We start from the raw sequence: 21,050 nt of genomic DNA on the forward strand, positions 1-21,050 counted from the left end.
CACCGCGATGGTGGCCGAAACTCAAGCTTGCAACAGCACCAACAGGGGCTCGAACCAGGCTGAAAACGGCCCAAGAAATCTCAGCCTAAGCTGAGATTTGTTCTTGAATTGAGCTAGATCAAAGTTGGGCTGAAGCGGGCTAGAACTTGCAGGCTGTTGAGCTCAAATGACGGGCTGAGATGTGGGTTACCGAGCTCGGGATGGAAGCTGGACTTGGGCCAAACGTGCGGAGGCTGAGCTCGAGGAGACGTGGAGCGGTGGGCTGAGCAGGGTCGCGGACAAAGGAGGATCGGTGGGGTTGACTGCTGACCGAAGATGGTGGATGGATGCACTGGAGGAGTCAACGCCAAGGGATTAAATGGGGCGTCGATGTTGGTGGTTTACCGAGCGGATGAAGACGGGGACGTGGCAACTTGAAGAGAAGAGCTCGGTGGAGAACAGACGCCAATGGAGTTGGTGAATGGCAGCGAAAGAAAGAGAGAAAGTGGAGATGCCAACTTCGTGAGGGCTGCTGGAACGTGGGAGGTTGGCGGTCAACAGAGGTGGTGCAAGGTGGCAAACGAATGGGGTGGCTTCAGTGGCAGAGGAGAAGGGATGGAGCAGCAGATTCAAAGAGGGAGAGCTGCTTCGGTGGGGTGTTTTGGCGCTGGGGAAAAATGAAGAAAAGGGCGTAATAGAAGGGGATCGGGAGGAAGCGGGCGCACGAGGAAGAGAGGGGAAAGGGAGACGTGCGAGAGAAGATTGGGGGAGAGAAAGCAAAAGTCCAATAAAATATCTAATATTCATCATGACTTTGGCCTCAAAAGTCTTCATGCCTATCTACTTGGTCTCTTAATACTTTCTTGAAATTTATTTCCCACAAAAACTCCATTTTGATGCCAATGTTGCAGCCCCCATCTAAGTTTCCGAATTTCCTCACCTTAGACTTCAATTTCTTCTCCAATTTCCCCAATCTGACGTCCAATTTTGATGAAGAAGAAGCCCAAACAATTTCTACAATTTCCTTTCACCAAGTAGCTCGTTTGAAAGTCAAAAATCCCTTCAATTTGGCCCATCCGAATTTTCGTTCTTTTCGCATCGTCCGAATTGATTTTCTGTAAAAATCCCGAGCTCAATGGAATTTCTCCGAAAGACAAGACGACGTCCTATAAATGAATCGTGACACGCTCGAACATCCGAATCCCGAAACTGAATTCACCAGTGGTTAAAATCGACCGGACGCGATTTTAGTCCAATCCAACCTACCGGGTAGCTTTTAGGGATTTTACCGCTTTATATCCCTTAATAGCTTCACTCAATAAATTGGTTAACTCGTGAGTGATCGGTTCAAAGAAAAAGGACCATAGGCGCGCCGATAAAAAATCCATTTCATTTTATCGGGATAGGGTTGAAATTCAGGATGTCACAAAGTGAGCCCCAACCAAGCGAGAGCTCACCTCACCAAACCCATTGATGGCTAGCAAGATGAGCCCTTGCCAAATTCTACTAGGGCCTCACCTCACTAGACCCAGCGATGATGAGGCCCCCTCGCCTAATCTGGCGAAGCCCCACTCCGGATCCGACAAGGGCTTGCCTAGCCGGTGGGTGAGCTTGCCATCGCCATATCTAGTAGGGGCTCGTCTCACCGCTGCCAGGTGAGCTCGCCTCGTCATCGCTCACTAGTGGCTGGGCGAGCTCGCCTAGCCGCCTTAGTCCAAGTGGTGGCTAGCTAGCCCTCCCTCCGACCGCCGCTAGAGCCAAAGGAAGGAGGGAGGAGGGGAAAAAAAGAGAAAAAAAAAAAAAGATAAAAAAAAGATAAAAATTTAATAAAATGATTCAAAAAAATAAATATTGGTAAAAAATTGTCGTCTACGCCGCCCAAAGGGCTATGTCGGCGCTAGCCGCCAATTACGGCGAAAGAACTGAACTAACATATTACAAAAGGTTTATGACTCAATTGGCCAAAAATAAGTTTATGATTGAATTGGCATAATTGCAAGATGTTTATGACTTTTTTTATAATTTTCCCAATTCGATGACATGCGAAGATAAAATAAATTTATTCTAACATGGCATGCAATTTGAACTCAACGAACCTAAACATGCAATCACTAAATGACATGAAAAATATGACATGGTAATAAAGTGACAAACATATTGACTTGGCATAAATGATGTAGGATGATGACATGGAATGACATAAATGATGTGGCAATCATGATATGGCAAGAATCATGCAACCTATTCTATATGATATGCGCGTGCTATTTTTTTGACATTTATAAAATTCAAAATAAATTATCTTGAGTGAGAGATTATCCAATTCAAACTAGGAATTAAATTAGATTAAATCCTGTCTCAACTTGGAAAAAACTATTACAAATTAGAGTTAATACCACAAAAAAAGCCTCAAACTGGTATAGATGTTACAAATTTATCCAAACTAATTTTTTTTTTTTACCACCAAAATCCTAAATAATTTATCCAACATTAGTTTTCATTAAATAAAATTAATAATTGATAAACTTGTAACAACCGAAGGGTTAAATCCTAAACTATCATACCCGTCAACTGTCACATGTCATGTTATATCACAATATATTCAAATTAGGCAATGAAATTGATAATTCAAATTAGGGTAAGGAAAGTAAACTAATATAAAAGATCTAGTTTTCAAATCGAGGACCGACGGAGGGACGCTCACAGCTGTGGCAGGTTCTTGGCCAAGGGTTGGCTCACGAGGAGGAGCAAATCGCGATCCAAGGATGCCGTCGAGACTCAATTCAACAACAATAGGACTTGCGGTGGTGTTGGAAGCCCGTCAAAAACCTGCATAAATTGGACGAACTGGCTTGGAGTGCCGCGGGTCTACTGGGAAACAGGTCGTCGTCGTCGGGCGAGGAGTTCTTAAGGCCTGCAGCACAGGACATCTGTAGGGAGTGAAGTGGGGTAGCGGCTTTGTCAGCGAAGTGGGACCACTGATGGATGGTCTTCTCGGGTTAATGGTTGGTGAGCTGCTTGGTTCGGTTCGATAGTCGACGGAGAGAAGGACTCTCGGCCTTGGTTTCTGGTCGAGACTCAGTGAAAACCTGCAAAATAGAAATGCTATACTCCTCCACTCGGTGAGGGTGAGGGTTCAGCGAAGGCTCGGCGAGGGGACAGTAATGCAGGTTGCGATTGCGGTGGGTCTCAACTTCGTCGGTTGATCTGGTTCAGCGATGGTCGTCAAGCGCAACGGTGGTGCAGCAGCTTCTTCGAGAGGAGGCAGCAGCCACAAGCCTGGCTACCGTCGGTGCAGCAGACAACAAGGAGCAACGGCGGGCAGTCGCAAGGTCGCGGCCGTGAGGATGGATCCTCGGCTGCGACTCCCTCTCTCTCTCTCTCTCTCTTTCACTCTCTCCGTGTTTCTTTCATTGTGTGCTCTAATTCTCTAAAACTGCCGACCTCTTAATTGCGAAGACCTGATGTCCATTATGTGATTTTCGGCCACTAAGTGTGCAATGAGGCTTGGCCAATTTTTTGCTGTCTTCATGGGATCGGCCCATACAATTCAATTAAGTTTAGAATTTTTAATTAGGTCCCTCCACCGTCAGTCCAATTAAAATGCGATATGATCTTAACTATTAATGCAATAGAGCCCTTAATAATTACACGTGATTTTAACTGTTTTTTTGCCTAAGGATCAAGTTCAATCCCTAATTTTTCTAAATGACACAATGGATAGCTAAAATTTAAGTGTCAACTCAATACAGGAAAAAAATCCTAAAGGGGCCAAAATTTAATAGATGATGAAATTGAAAGGCTTCTTAGTAGGTAAAAAATTTCATGGTCAAGATTGATTCAACACATCATTTATTGGAGTCAAAATTCGAAACAAATTACCATTAAGGTACTTTTTGGATCACCAATAGTTGTGGAGCCTGAATAACCTGTCTAATGAAGATGGATATTAACATGAAATAGATCAGTCGGGACCAAAACAAAAAGCCCACTATCAAAATTAGGGTCGGAAAAACAAGTCGACAATTTTTCTTGCAAATTTAAGATATGCAAGAAATGAATTTCTAGGGCCAAAGATTCTTCCAAACTGATATCCAGCACGAGACTTACCACTCTTGATATGTTACGCTAGTTTAATTATCCTACCAAAGTGGTTATGAGCATCTTTCACACTGTTTGCACCTTAAAATGTAAGATTCTGCCAGATTTGAATAGTCTTGGTGTCTCCAAAAGCACTCAAGATAAGTGCAGAGCCCATGAGCATGGAGCTACGATCCATCGACTGCTACTTGGAGTCTCCAAATCTATCTTGGTCATAGAGTTGTGAGAGAGTCGGTCACTAGACCTTCATGTTTGCTTCTCAACACTTTTGTATTTGATGATAGGGTCCAACATTCTGGGAGCTTCAATGGCTCGTCGCAATAATGACATTCATTATATGGTATCCTCGTGCAAAGTGTGGTAATAAAAAAAAATCAAAAGGTTTATGATTAAATTGGGAGATTTACTCGCATTCCTATTGATCGACCTAATACTCTCAAGCACTCTTTAAAAACCCGACAACTATGTGGGGAAAAGAAAAGAATTTCTAGAGTAAAAACATTTCCTTTGTATAATATCAATTATTTTTTTAGAATTTCTCATACACTTATTCGTAAATATTAGATAAAAAGTAGGCTACAAGAACAAACTTTGGCTATGCTAGAAACCCTAAAATTCTTAGTTCTTGTTCAAGTACCTCCTTCGAATGAACTCAAATCAGTTAGATCTCATTAATGGCTTATTAAGCCCAGAAGAAGCTTCTTGGTAAATCAGTCTGCTTATCAAGAAAGCCTAAGCCCACCTTAGCTTTTATTCGAATCTTAAAGCGGCCCATTTCAGTTGAAAGCAAATAAGGTGGTAGACCTTGGGTTGTAAAAGTCAACGTAAAAAAGCTTTCATTCTAATTGCATCTTGTATCCCCACAAGCCCTTTGGATTCTAATATGTTCTGAATCTGCAGCTATGTTTGCTCATCCTTTATCTTGACGAATGAGAATTATATTTAAAACAAAAAGAAATTTGTCAGATGTCCGAGTACAAGTTTGCTAAGTTTAACGACTCACGTTCTTAGCGAGGCGAGCGGAGCAAACTGAACGTGGAGAATATAAGACAAAGACGTTTGTACTCCCTCCCATTTATGTTTAGAAAATATTGTTCTTGTATTATCAGACACATCATCCTTTAGCTCCTCCTTTTCTACACAATTTCCTTTATTCGAGTGAGCTAAGCCACACGCCATGAGCATTATCTACCCGAGAGACCATCTCTACATGTCGATTTCTTAAATGGGTCAAATTCCAATCTGCAATCAGACAAGTTTTTTGATATTTTCTTTCTGAAATAAGTACGATGTTTCCCATAATTTTCTCATTTGAAAGAGACAATGGAAGCAACCAACTCATCATGCCAAATTGATAGCTACTTGAAGAGAGTCACGGACCATCATGACTTCTCTTAGAAAATTAGTTTTCATGACTAGATCCCCTTTAATATGTTGTCTAAGTTTCCATATACTTCGACAATAAATTTAATTTTCGAACTGAACTTAGACAGTGATCAATTTAATCAGTGATTAGGTGTCATTTTCTTCTGAATATCATGGGACTTACATTTGTGTTAAGTTTACGTGGTTTATAATTTGCGACGACACTTTCGGTTATGCTTTCATTTCATGGGCACTATTTACTAATACTTTCAGGATGCTTCATTGAATGGATTCTTTGGTGGTTATCCAAACATGATTGCTGATGACTTTTCGGAGCATTCGGACAAACAATCCAACAAGCGGGCCTGGGGCAACAATCTGCGTAGCGCGCGAGAAAAATTTGAGAACCGCAAAGGGAAAAGCTCCTTCCAAGCAATATATCTCTATCAAATTGGGTACATCGTTCACGGTTGTTTCAGACCTCCAAATGTATGGTTTAGGCATGTTTCAGGGCTTTTTCTATTTTTATATCATTTATCCCCGCCATTTTGGGCTTTTGTTTTTTGTCTGAATTCTTGTTGCGACCTCCCAAGAGGTGAACTACTAAAAAAAAAAAGGCTAATGGACTACTAAACGAGATGCTCAACGCAAACTCTCTTAAGCCCTACTAGTAGCAACTTGATACTTGAGTCGACATGCATTTTATCTTAACTTTTGAGCCGCTACTAATTGGTTATGAATAAATTAGACTTCTCACTTATACAAATCAAAGATTAAATGAATTTGAAAACTTGATTATGCTAGATTAATCTCGTAAATCCCCCTTAAAGTTCATCTTGAGAGGGTCATGAAACCGCCATTTGAGAATTGAGATTCTCTCATGATATTAGGAAGTAAATTTATATATTAAATTTTCTCGCATAAGAAGTTGATGTCTCACCACATATGTCATTGGACAGTTTAGATTTATTCTTCTTTTTTCCGTTTTTTTTTCCCCACTTTCTTTTCTTCCCTTTGCTTTCTTTTTCCCTTTCCACTTCTGCCTCCGTCCCGCTCTCTCCTTGGATCTTGAATTCGGGGTTTACAGTGGACGATGTCACCGAATGGAGAGGAGAAGAGCCAAGAATAAAATGCGACAAATAATAAACAGGGTTTCTCATAATTAGACGAATCTCCAGTTTTATTGCGAAATCATCATCATTACGATAGTATGCCAGTTAAATGGAGTAAATAGTGTCACAGAAATAATTTGAAATAAAAAATAATAATAAAAACTTAACATTACTCAAATAAAAAACGCTAATAGAAACATGCAAACTGTCATTAGATTTTTAATGTCTTTAAGATAAGAAAGAAGGTGCAGTCTCTCTTGTGTTAAATGTATCACCTCATTGAGAAATTTTTTCTTTATCCTTAATGTTAACTTGTTAACGAGACCCAAAAAGAAGAGTTTTAAAAGCTTATGACTTCTATCTACTATAAAGTACACTAGTATGATTCCTGGCTTTTCCAGTATAAGAAAATTCTCAGCTCTTTCTGGAACCAATCGACCAATTTATTGGCTAAGTACGCAACTAATTTGATCGATAAGAATTTCTCGGCCCACACAAAAGAGAAAACCCCACATAGATTCGTTTTCTTAGGCTCACGTCGCAGAATGGAGAGGGAAAGCAGAGCTAATGGTTGATAATATCACCGGGAAGGATGCGAAAGGAAAACTGCAATCCATTTTTCAAATCCGCGTGAGGAAAGGGGTCCTTCAATTGACCAATTTTTGGAGTATGGACCACGTGCTTGACGGAGAAAAGAAGTAACTAGTCTAGCGTTTTGTCGGGAGTAAAGGGGAAAAATCTCATCCAAGAGTAGATTGAGATGGAAAGAGAAATTGAATTTATGTGCTGGCTTTCCTATTCATCATCCTCGTCTTGCTTTCACATTACAATTTAGTCACTGTGGGGCCATATGATCGTTGACAAACTTGTCGGGTTCCGGTCGAGAGTGTGCTCGCGAGCCTCACATGGTGGGTAACCAGCAAAGTGATTAAAAAGTTGAAACTTCCAAAGATGATGGACTTTGAGCTCGGGAAAGAATTTCTAGAGAAAAATGTTTTAAATTTTTGTGACGATGGAAAGAAGATATTATAAGTTAATTTTGAAAAAAGTTATCGAAAATTCTTAAATTTATTATACAACTAATTCAATCCTACGTCTTTAGATTGCATCATTTTAATAATATATCTTTTAAAATTTTGTCAATGTAATCTTTCCAGCAAATTTTGACAGACGTGGACACCAACTATCCTACATTTGCTAGTCACCAGTCCTCAGCGATAGTCAGTAGGGATCGCCGGCCACAGGTAGGGATCACCGTCATCGGCCTCTAGTGAGGGCTAGTACCAGTCTCTTAACTAGCCTCAAGAGAGGGTCCCCCTCACCAAGCGAGACCCCTCACCAAATCTAGAGGGGACAGAACAAGCACTTTCCTAGAATTTGCATGTGAAAGAGACAGAACAAGCTCTAAGAATTTACTTGATAAAAACCTACAGGGACAATGCAAACATTACAAGCCTATGACGATTCGATGTATACTAGAAATAATTACTAGTGAATTAATAATATATTCATTGCTTGTAATTAGCAATTTAACTAATCTTGGAAATTTCACGGTAGTTTTAGCAAACATGCACTGCCAATATGACATTGCATAATTCATATGCTTCTAAACTTGTCGCTCAAGTCTTGAATTTTTAATGATAAGAAGCTCAAGTTTCAAACTAAGAGACTTGGAAAGATTCAACTCGAAGTAGACATGTGCAGCTGATGAAGACCACAACCACCAATGTGTAGAATTTCAATGGCCTTTCAATTCCACGTTCAGTTGAGAATAAGAACATTCATCTTATTAAATAGACGGAATATTTTACTAAATAATTATAAATCTAAGTTCTTATTCATGTCACACTTCAACTCTTGTTGAACTCGTAATAATTCTCCTTGATTAATTTTAATTAGATAAGATTTTAAACTCCAATTGTCCAGTGCTTGATTTTGAAAGATTTAGAGTTTGAAACCGTCTATTTTGTTTATGGCCGTGTTCATTTTGATATTGGTAAAATTTCACAAGTTTGAAAATCAAGTTTAGAGCATAGTCCATTGAAAGAGTCATATGTTCCTCTATCCTTAATCATAGATGATCACAATATAATATTCACGTGGTTGATACACATTATACAATTCCAAAGAAGCATAGTCAATTCACAACGTCTTCCTTTAATTCGGGTCTTTTTTCTTTTTGCGCTGGAGATATGTCTCTTAATTGTAATATGCATCATTTGGCCGATATTATATCAAAGTCGGTTCAATTTTCCAAATATCATTATACAAAAGATAGAGTGTAATTGGCAAAATTATTTTCTCATAAGACAAAAAGGAATTTTTGTTCATAAACTGTGTTTCTTAATTACCATAATTCTGAACATATATTATTTTGTGTCAACTGTGTCCTGGACAATATTTTTCTTTATTATATGATATTTACACTCTTAAGCTCAATCAGGGGACATCAATATCATGATCAAGTCTCATTTCTATGTCCTATTTAGTTTATCATTCTATTGCTATTCTTCGATAAGTCATTCTAGGGCCTGTTCATTAGGTTCGGTTCGCTTGTGAGAGGGTTTACTTACAGGTTTACTAACAATCATATATGTTAAATTAGTGTTTTGAGTTTGAATTCGGATAACGATTTGTTAAACCGAGTTTTATCGAGGAAGATTTTCCCGAGGGGATTACAAATCAGATGAAGAAATCTTTCTTCTTATTGGACATACTTTTGGACGTGCAAAATATCACTATAAGACAAAAGAGGAAATATATGAGATGAAAGAAAAAAGGAAGAAAAAGGAAGGTTTTTTTCCCCTTACCTACAATGTACGAATCCCCTTAAAGAAGGAAAGGGACATGAGGCCCAAAGTCAAAGTCTTGACTTTGGGCACACAATATTGAAAAAGGAAGGTTATATTGTCTCGTGCATATTTATTTCAATTAAGCAGTATAGATACTAGCATATCAAGTATAAGATTCTATTTATAGGACTAATATACATGATATATACATGATATATACATACATACATACATACATACATACATATATATAGTGGCATGTAAACATGATCAAATTCATGATCCAATATAAATCTCATCAATTTTCAATTTATGAAAGCAAATATAACAGGATGAGGATATCATATTCTAATATCATGAATTTTTTATCGGTTTAAATAAATGAATTTTTGAAAAATGAATATCTCATATGATTTTCCAAAACATATAAGTTTGTTTTCTTTGACTCGTAGACGGACATTTCACTAGTATTTACGATAATCTCGAACTACACACACTCATAAAACAAATGCTTATGAATTAGTAAAAAATTTCTTGTGGTGTGCAGCCCCAAATCGAACGGCCTAGAGCATTCCCGTGAATCATGGGCACTAAGTTTTTTTGTTCTTAATTTTTTATCATTTACTATTATTTTATTTGTACTACTCAAGTACATGGGACAGCCAAATGAAAAGGACTCCTGTGAAAACTAGAAAGTTTGGACCCGTCATTAAATAATCATCCAGCCTGTATCAACCATCATATGACTTCGACTAATCGTACGAACCACGTGATTGTTGTTCTGACTCAATTTCTTGTTGAGCTTCATAAAAGATACAAATTTTCCGAGAAATTATTCACTTTGTCTTCACATGACTTGCATAACCAGCCCATTCGACGAATCTTTGTGTCAAGTAATCGGGATATGATCGAATGGATGAAATTGGATGGTACATTTTAGTGTTAATTAAGCATGATTAGGTGGTTAGATTAGTTTAGATCAATTAAATTAGTGACTTAATGATGCATGTTAGGCGGTTAGATTTAGTCATTAGCAAGTAGAGAGCTTCTAGTATTTATTGAACGAACCTCGGGATTTTTCCTGGTTCGTATCGGCTTCCAATTAGACATTACAGGCCTAAATTGGATTTATTGCTATTTATTTATTAATTTTTTGTAATTATTTATTTATTTATTTATTTTCTGGAAATTAGGCTAGAATAGCTGACGACCGGAATTTTGTGCTGATTGCAGTGGTGATCTCTATTTATTTAATTGAGTACCTGATTGTGCAAATTGAGTGAAATGATGTGGATGAGTATTTTATTTTAAAGTTGGAAAATTTGGTAACTAAATGAGAAATTGATTTCATTGTTTTATGTTGGCTTGATGACTGAGGATGTCATCTAAGAGAAAGACATAGTATTAACTTGATAATTCAATCTGTCGCATTGGAGAATGCACGTGGCTCGGTGACTAGATTTTTATCACCTCGGAGAATGCACGTGGCTCAGTGATAATGAATATTGCCTCCAAGAATGTACATGGCTCGGTGATTGGTTCTGTCAGTTGAGACTGAATAGTAATGGCTAGAATGACTAGGAAATGGTCAGATTGACATGTAATCGACTAGGTCGATTGATCGATATTTCGATATATTGTGATTGTTTGGGTGCCTATTGAATTGTACTGATTTGCAAGTGGAATCTGAGACCAAGGTAAGTCCTCTGACCCGCGTGTGCATAGGCAGCTTGTATGGCATATTGGTTTACTAATCGAGTCTTAGGAGATAGAACTCGCTGAGACGCTGTCTCAATGGTTATTGTATAACCATTTCAGGTCCCTAGATAGCAGCAGTTCCACCTCCTTGTCCTCCTATGCATTTTGGTATACCCAAGGAAGTCATCGAGATAGAGACTCACTTCCCGATACACCCCCACCCGGAAGGATTAGAGTATGTTCTGGTTAAGTCGACCATCTAGGTTGATGTGGGTAAGGACGCCCTGAGGCCCCATGAGTATTGGTCATGGTATCATGAGTATCATGACGGGCGAAGGGAGGGTCCCTTGCTAGATAAAGTCTCTCATCGATTCTGCTGCCCATACAACAAATAGAGTTTCCTTAAGAAGAGTGCTTCACATGGAAAGAGTATTTCGTCTTTTGAAGATTAATTCATCCAACATTCACTAAAATCTATCTTAAGAGATTGGATTTTATATTCATTCCCTCTTGGATAAGTCTCTTGATTATAGAAAGAAATCCATTGATTTTCTAGCCCAAGGATTGTCTTCTAGAACAATATCTATATCAAATATATGAATTACTTTAGGATTTAGAGTCTAAATCTCTGAGTCTAATGATTAATGTCTAATGGTGCTCATCAGAGTTTCCACTGGAAAAACTTTTCATCAGAATCATAGAAAATTTTGTTAATCATCAAAACTAGTTAGGAAATTTTCCTCAACAGTCTCCATTTTTTGCTGATGGCAAAACTTTTTTACAACAGATCTTATTTAAAATAAATGATTTTGATAAAGCTCTAAAAATAGTAGAATCTGTATTTAGAGTGCAAATTTGATCTATAAGAATGAAAGATATAAAAGTTGAGATTCTTATAGATATTTTACATAAGGGATAGGAAAGATTTAACCAATCCTGGAAAAAACATATCCTCAAAGTAAGAATTGCATTGCATCAAAATCTTCGAAAAATATCCTAGAAGTTCTGCGCATTTCTCCCCCTCTTTGTCAACAGCACAAACGGTAATACTAGTAATATAATAGCAAACCATAATAGCAAACCAATAAGTTCAATACTTAGTAACAACCAGTCAAAGCAAAAACCAAAAAATACCTCAAGCAAACCGATAAGTCAAACAGAAAATAAGCCAACACAAATGAAATTATCTTAAAAATTTTGAAAAGAAATTGAAAAGATTATTCCGAGGTGGAAGGCTGGTTTGGATCTTAAGCTTGAGGGCTTGAAGGAGGAACATCATTTGGAGGCACGAATACAAGGACGTAGTGACTCATGTGATTGATGGTAGTCTCAAGCTTCTTAAGTCTTCTGTCCCCATCCTACATAAGCTTTTTGATCTGATAGTTCATCTCCTTGATCTCATCTTTGAGTTCCTTCAGTGAACTAAAAATACTTCCATTCGAATTTGCAGCAACCTCTAGTTGAGGAATGATCTCAATAGAGGGATCATGCTCCCCTTCTTTTTGGCCCTGCTCTGTTTCCCGACCCTTGTAACCTAAACTTGCTCCACCTCAATCGGAGCATCCTTGTCAATTTGCAGTTCTCCCCCTACATCTGCTTCCTTGTCTGCAACCGCAACATTCTCATCAACAATAGAAGCAACAATCTAAATTTATTCTATGGGTGCCTCTGCACTCTCATTTGGGTTTTGAAGTACTTCTACTAGCATTTGGTCTCCCTACAGATGATCCTGTGCTTCCTCAATTAGTGGATGTTTAGATAATGTGGTTGTGTCCATCACAGTAGGCATTGGATCACTGACATTGACCATCGCTTCATGCAGCACATCCCCAATTGATGCAAGAGTATCTGCCACCTCCTGTTCCTTTTCTTGCACAACTGTTGGGGGATTTCTTTCTTCTTGTTATTGGAGATTTTTCTCAACTTGTGGCCTGTTTAGTTTAGTGTCATCTGCAGTCTTATCTTCCTCCAGATCTTCATCCAGATCAAACTCTTCATTCAGTAGGCTTTCTCCAATCTTGTCAATTAGCCTATCCAAATCATCCTCCTAATCTTCTGTCAAATCAAAATCCTCCGAAGATTCTCCAGTCAATCTCTACAAGAGTGACTAAGATCCACTTCAATCAGCATGAGTTCTTCTTTTTGCAGGAGGTGAGGCTAAGTTTGCCACGGACCTTCAAGATTAGTTCGAATGAACTTGCCATGTCTATCTTGCCACTATCCCTAAACAAATCTAAATCCCATCTTCTTCATCATTTTTTCATCCACTGATAACAAAGGGAGTTGCTTCTTCTAGAAATTGGATGGGATCGCAATATCATAATGCATGAAAATTTTTGTAATCAAAGATCCATAAGGAACTGTCCTTTGGATTTTAAAATAGTTCAGAACATACAAAGAATGACCATTTGTGTGAGTGAAAAATGATGATTGTTCAAGAGAGCCTAGATGATCTTGGCTTCATATCGAGAGACATCTATTCTTGTGGAACCTTTTGGCCGAAGACAATTAATTATGATTTTGTGCAAAACAATCTATTTCAAGGGGAAGTTATGATGTGAAACATGAGATAGACCATCTCGTGAAAAATCTGAGATATCCGAGAGAGATTGATAAGCTCTGTCAAGATCAATATCAATTGGGACAAACTCTGAGGTGACTGACACAGAGAATTCTTGCTAAATCAGTAGCATGAATAAGAACAAATCTATAAATAATAGTAAACTCAATGGTATCAGGAGAATAAAAAACAACAAGCTTGAGTAAAAGTATGATTTTAAAGAGGGATAATTTGGAAAACTCTCAGCACACAAATTTGTCATAAGAAGTTTGTTGAAAATATGCTTTATCTTAATCCCAGAAGATTCAAAGAAATCAAAGTCAACAACCCTTTTGATTTATCAGTCCTCTTCTCAACAGCTTTTACAAATATTCACCAATTTTCTGGTCGTTGCATGAGGATTATCTTTTAGAACAATATCCTGATAATCAAATATCAAAGATATCAATTATTTCAAGATTTAGAGTCTGAATCTCTGAGTCTAATGAGTAACATCTGATGGTGCTCATCAGAATTTCCACCTGGAGAAACTTTTAATCAAAATCAAAGAAAGTTTTGTTAATCATCAAAACTAGTAAGAAAATTTTCCTCAACAGTGTAATGACGTGAAACTTAAATAGGATATGTGCGATTGACATGTCTCCATTGCTTTATGGTTGATCGGAACAAAATCCTACATATAATGTAATCCCAATTACTTTTTTTTTTTTTTCATTATGCCAAATAGGCAAGCCAATGTGGTAAAATGCTTTGAATAGAAGGTTGTTGGACGTTGGCAGAGGCGAGATAGAAAAAGTTTTAAGAGAAGGGAGACGAGAAAATCAATAATATGGAGGAAACAAATTTTCCTAATTTTAGCATGACTGGAACCAACTATGAAAACCTTTCAAACAGAGCGATCTTGACTCCTCCGCATAATAGGTGAAGGAGATAGATGTTTAGGCTTACTGAAGAATAGACAAGGCTATATGAACTTTCTACGAAAGACAATAGGAGTATGCAAGAAGTTAGAAAACACCATGAACTATCGGTACTACTGGAGGTCACGCTCGTGCTCAGCAATCCTTGAATGGAAACTTTCCACGCTTTTACTTGTTCAAAGCTCTTCTCCAACATAAATACATCGTAGTGATCATCATATCCTCCAAGTCTCTCTTTCTCACACACACACAGAAACGCAAACACAAACACACTCAGTTGCCTTTTCACACAACGCTTTTCAATGATTCCTCTAAGAATCTTTTTCGACGCTGAAAAGCTCCCCTTTTTAGTCCTCTCCTTTTTCGCAGTAGTTGTGACCTTCACCGACGAAACTCAGCCAGCAGTGGCGCAAGGCAGTAACAACAGCAACCCAACAACGATTTCAGTGAACGTCGGGGTGATTCTTGATCTGGAGACGGAGGTGGGTCAGATGGGATTGACCTGCATTAACATGTCTCTCTCTGACTTTTATAGTTCAAACCCTTCCTACAAGACTAGGCTCGTCCTCAACGTTAGAGACTCCAAACGAGATGAGGTTGCCGCTGCTGCTGGAGGTTCTCTCTCTCTCTCTCTCTCTCTCTCTCTCTCTAACATACTGACTGGTCACGATGCTTGGCCAGAAATATGTGATGACACCAGTTTTTGGGTTAACATTTTTCAACTTATGTTGATCGTGTTGAAGATTGTTTTGGTTAATCTTTTCTTTTACCGAATTTTATGAGGTTAAATCTCTGCTTGAACTTCGAAGGGGTTTGGTTTTAGGTTAATACACATACTGCGGAAGAGCATAAACTATTCTATGCAATTGTTTGTGTGATACAAGAAAAAAACCAATTATTGTTCGTAACAACGTATGCGGGAATCATATGAAAATTTCAGCTTCTATATATTTGAAATGTAAAAACAATCCCCAATTAAGTTTTTTTTTTTTTTGACATAATTAAGTTTTCAATGACAAAATATGTGTTCCATTCAAAGAAATATGCATTTGCCTAGCAGCGATGGTCCAAGCAACATTTTCCAAAGCTTCATGAAGGAACGACCAAGGTTAAGTTTACCAAAAAAGAAAGGGACCAAGATTTTTGCTCACCCGCAAGAACTGTCTGTCACCAATCTGTACTCACTGTCTTAGTTGCCTTTTATATACACTTGGTTTAGACAGGCGGAACTTTCTTTCCCCCTTTCAAAGTTAATGATTGCAATATATTAAAAGGGTTTTTTTTTTTTTATAATCATCGCGAAAACTAAGTCCTTATCATCTTATGATAGGATCAAAGATGACGTAAAATGGATCTTGAAGATTCAGTAGAGAAAAGTCCACCTTCTCCATCATCTCATATTGCACCAAAACGAACATATGTACATAAATCTGTGGATACAAAGTTTCATCTTGTTAAAGACGTGCAAATAGGATTCTTGTTTATGATCTGGGATGAGGAAATATTGGACTACTATTGCTTGTTCTATTCTTGAAGAGTATAAAGCTTTCCTGTCACTCTTGCCCTCTGTAAATGTAGTAAAATTTTATAAAATTATGTCTAAATGTAGATGATAAGTGAACTCTATTAGAAATTATCTTGCTGAAGACACATGCTATATAGTTATAGTTTTGGAAAAAGAGCCTAACATTATTGTGCTTTTCAGGCTAGAAAGATAATCATTTCTGTGGAGATGGTTGATAAAGAAAATTTAAAATTCATCTTTGGGAAAATATGTACATAGAATATATTTCTACATAATTATTCTATTTCCAGTTGAGCCATGCATAACATTCTACTATCGAGTTGAGTTAATGATAAATAATTTCCAGGGAAACTGTGTTTCAATGGTCAAATAAAACAACTTAGGTTTGAAGTTCAACCAAATAATTGTCAATAAGTGAAAGGAGTTTAAAATGGATGATGAGAGGCTTGCAATATAATACACGTCACAAAGGTCTTTCCTCATAAAATCCATAGACTTGAAATATGGGGCTTGGATTCTAGAGTGGAATTTTCAAATGGCATGAGATAAAGAGGTCAACTTAACGATGAAAAAGAATCAACTTGATGGCAAATTTATCCTCTTGTGTTTGGTTCTTAATATTACTTTTATTGAAAGGGGCTTTGCTGGCACAACAATACTTGAGGTACTATGAGAATAATAGTCTATTATGAACTATAAATTCTTAAAAAAATAGGTCCCACAACAATTTATAATTATTTGTGATTTGATTTTTTATGATCCAAAATAGACTATTATTCTCACTGTATATTAAAGTCTGTCACACAATCATTTCTGTTTCGAAGGAGCTAGTTGCTGATTGGTCAATAAATTAAATCTTTCAACAACCTCATGGGTTGGTTTCAGTTGGTATGAAATAGAGGTGCAGCCTCAATTCCCACTACATGGTACAAATAATTTCTTGAATCTACAGTTTACTTAATTAAAATGTGCTTTCTCAACATTAATAAATTTTGCATTTGCACGCAATTGTTCATGATGTCTGAAATTACGTTAGTATCCAAATGGGAAGGTTCAACCTTTCGTGAGTATAATTTCACATGTACTTGAAAATAAGAGGTTTCGCTTACCAGTGTTGGAGTAATTTACATTGTATCATCTTAAGGACACGTTGAATTAGGAGTCTAATCATAATGAAAGAAAATTCAGCAATACATTCAACTTCATAAACATTTTATTAACATGGGTTAATGTCACTACAGTAAACGAAGAAAATGGAGACGTTTTAATCATTAGCAGACACATCCTTCTGCTTAAACATTTCTATTTTTATGATATTGCATCAAGTTTTAATTGACTTCTGATCAAAACATGCCTTTCCAATAAGAATTTATGTTATTATCTGACTTATTTTTATTTTTCACCGTCTTCTGGTTCACCCTTGCAGCACTTGATCTGATAAAGAACAAGCAAGTCCAAGCCATAATAGGTCCTCAAGGTTCAGCGCAAGCAGACTTCCTCATTCACCTTGGAAACAAATTACATGTGCCAATCATCTCTTTTTCTGCTACTAGTCCCTCCCTCAGTTCCATTCGGAGTCCATACTTCATTCGAGCTGCGCAAAATGACTCGTCCCAAGTGAATGCCATAAGTGCAGTCGTGAAAGCTTTTGGCTGGAGAGAAGCAGTCCTCGTATACATTGACAATGAGTTCGCAGAAGGCATCATACCTTCTCTTACAGATGCTTTGGAAAAGGTCAACACGCGAGTGCACTATAGGAGCCTCATTCATCCTTTGGCCACAGACGATCAAATCCTACGAGAACTCTACAAGTTAATGACGATGCAAACGCGGGTCTTCATTGTTCACATGTTACCTACCCTCGGTTATCGTCTTTTTGCCAAAGTAAAAGAGGTGGGAATGATGAGTGAAGGTTATGTGTGGATAATGACTAATGGAATCACTGACCTATGGCGTTCTGTGGATTCGTCTGTTGTCGCTAATTCCATGCAAGGAGTATTGGGCATCAAGACTCATGTTCCGAGCACGCAAAACCAGCACGACTTCATGCTCCGATGGAAGATGAAATTCCAACAAGACAACCCATCCATCCTTAATCCTATGTTGAACATTTTTGGATATTGGGCTTATGACGCTGCTTGGGCTCTGGCAATGGCTGTCGAGGAAATGGGTGCGGCGAATTTTACCTTCCAGACGTTGAATGCTTCCACAGATGTGATAGATGTGGACACTATTAGGGTCTCTCGAAATGGTCAGAAGCTTCTCCAAAATCTAGCCAATATGACATTCGTGGGCCTCACTGGATATTTTAGCCTCGTCAATGGGCAGCTAGAGTCGTCAGTGTTCCAGATAGTTAATATCAATGGAAATGCAGCAAGAGGGATTGGGTTTTGGACGCTAGAAAATGGGCTGCTGAGAGATTTGAATTCATTCAACAGAAGCAAATATTCCACTTTCAAGAGTAACCTTGGACCAATAATATGGCCCGGCGATTCAACTTCTATTCCCAAGGGATGGGAGATTCCTGTGAATGGGAAGAGATTGAGAATCTTAGTTCCCGTGAAGGAGGGTTTTAATCAATTCGTGAAGGTGACTCGAGATCCTAGCACGAACACATCCCTAGTCACCGGATACTGTATCGACATCTTTCAAGCTGTGATAGAAAAATTACCTTATGCTGTGCCTTATGACTTTTTTCCTTTTGCCTTGCCTAATGGAAGTAGTGCTGGCAGTTACAATGATATGATCGATCAAGTATTTTACCAGGTGAGGTAACTCATTGCAAGTGCTTGATTTTGTGTGGTTATATGTTGAAACTTACTATGCTGTCATGTGGTTGACATAGAAAAGATTTCCCTTCCTTTTGTTGGAACAGAATTATGATGCAGTGGTGGGTGATACAACAATTATTGCGAACAGATCATTGTACGTGGACTTCACTTTACCATACACTGAATCGGGAAATGCGTTGCTCGTGCCATACAAGGACCACAAGGGCAAAAGTGCCTGGGTTTTCTTGCAGCCACTCACTTGGGACCTTTGGCTAGCAACCGTATGCTTCTTTGTGTTCATAGCACTGGTCGTGTGGATTCTTGAACATCGGGTCAATGAAGACTTCAGGGGTCCGGCCATGCATCAAGTTTCCACTAGCTTCTGGTTTTCCTTTTCAACCATTGTCTTCGCACAAAGTAAATGCCTTTCACTTTAATAGATCAATCGAACATTACAAGTTACATATCGTTGTTATAGAATTTATGTGCTTACCCTTAATTTGGATTGCAGCGGACAGAGTATTTAGCAACCTAGCAAGATTTGTTGTGATCATTTGGGTTTTCGTGGTACTTATCCTAACGCAAAGTTATACGGCAAGCTTGAGCTCTCTTTTGGTGGTGCAAAATAGTCAACCAACTGTGACTGATCTGAATCAGCTCCGAAAGAGTGGAGAAAAAGTGGGATACCAGTATGGCTCTTTTTGCTATGGAATTCTAAAGCAAATGAACTTTGACGATTCTAGGCTTATATCTTATAAGTCTGTTGAAGAATGCCTTGCGCTTCTTTCCAATGGAAGTGCAAAGGGTGGTATCGCAGCAGCGTTCGACGGAGTCCTTTCCATTAAACTTATACTTTCTCAATATTGTAACAAATATACCATGATCCCGGTATCTAAAACTGCTGGATTGGGCTTTGTAAGTCCTATCCCTTGATTCTAACCAAAAGAGAACCCTCAAAATTTCCAATTACTAGGATTAGTAGTTATTTCTTTGATTGAAAAATCTTAGACCGTGTCTTTTTGTTTACAGGTTTTCCCCAAAGGGTCTCAACTTGTACCGGATATTTCACGAGCACTCCTAAACATAACCGAAGGGCCTAAAATGACAGAAATCGAAAACACATGGTTTACATCGAAGACCAACTGTCCGAATTCGACTACCTCGCTTTCTTCCAACAGCTTGGGTTTGGATAGTTTCTTGGGCCTATTCTTCATTGCTGGAGCTGCTGCAGTTTTAGCTCTCCTCATTTTCATGGTCACGTTCGTCAAAAGAAACTGGCATGAAGTAACAGGTTCTTCAAGTTCATCGTGGGAGAAAATTGTTGCATTAGGAAGAAGATTTTACCAAAGAGACCTCAATTCCTATACTTTTAGGAAAGGCAGATTTAGAGATAAAAGTATAGATGATGGTGGCAATGAGATTGCAGCTGTTGTAACTTTGGAAAACACTCACTTTCCCCCGAGTCCATCAAGTGACTCCAGCCAAATCAACGACGTTTTGACCAATAAGCAAGGCACACCATCTCCTGAAGTAGGATTTCCTAATCCTGTAGACAAAGGCGGCCTCGGGATAGCGATAAATGCGGAGCTTACCAGTCAAAAGTAAGAGAGGGACATGCCTCAACGTAAATTATGCAGTTCTTTATAGGTGATTTTGCAGATTGTTCGAGTTGATGTCTCGATCCTCTACGAGCTCTGATTGAATATCCGCATTCATCTTACAGGTGAATAATCTCCCTTGGCATCAATTACGATTGTCATCGTTCGCTTATAAAGTACGACTTTCGCTTCAATTTGTTGGAGGATGATGGAGTGGAGTTAATGAGCCGGCGTGAAACTAAGAGAATCTCAACTGGGCGTCGGTCATCTCAAAGTCTCGATCCTCTGGAAGAGCTTGTTCGTTGTCGTTGTAGTTGTAATCTGACATGGTAATGTCAAGGATTCCTGACGCAAACACCGAGTATACTGTTAAGTGTTAATGATGATCCCGGATTGTACACGCTTCATTTGAACTTTATAAATGTATAATAACAAAGCCCGGCAGAATGAGCGTCAATGGCTGCACCACCTGTTGAAATCCTATGTATTTTCTTATTTTATGTGACATGCAAAATGTTGAAATTAATGGTATTAATGACTCAACATAAGCTCACACATTTCTTCTTCAACCTTGGCGTTAATGGATGATTTAATAAATGCATTCCTTCAGCCTTTGTGCATCAGCAATA

General features: G+C 38.3%; 1 protein-coding gene across 1 annotated transcript; it reads left to right on the top strand.

Moving 5' to 3' along the window:
• The first annotated feature begins 447 nt into the window (after window positions 1–447).
• Window positions 448–20,809, top strand: LOC104428791 (glutamate receptor 2.1-like). The gene is made up of 8 exons (XM_039309556.1): window positions 448–630; window positions 5,719–5,900; window positions 14,844–15,142; window positions 17,479–18,818; window positions 18,928–19,240; window positions 19,335–19,738; window positions 19,853–20,424; window positions 20,547–20,809. The coding sequence occupies exons 1-8, from the start codon at window positions 448–450 to the stop codon at window positions 20,548–20,550; spliced, it is 3,297 nt and encodes a 1,098-aa protein (XP_039165490.1). The 3' UTR covers window positions 20,551–20,809.
• The last annotated feature ends 241 nt before the right edge of the window (window positions 20,810–21,050 follow it).

This window comes from Eucalyptus grandis, chromosome 3, assembly GCF_016545825.1.
Source record: "Eucalyptus grandis isolate ANBG69807.140 chromosome 3, ASM1654582v1, whole genome shotgun sequence".
NCBI lineage: Eukaryota > Viridiplantae > Streptophyta > Magnoliopsida > Myrtales > Myrtaceae > Eucalyptus > Eucalyptus grandis.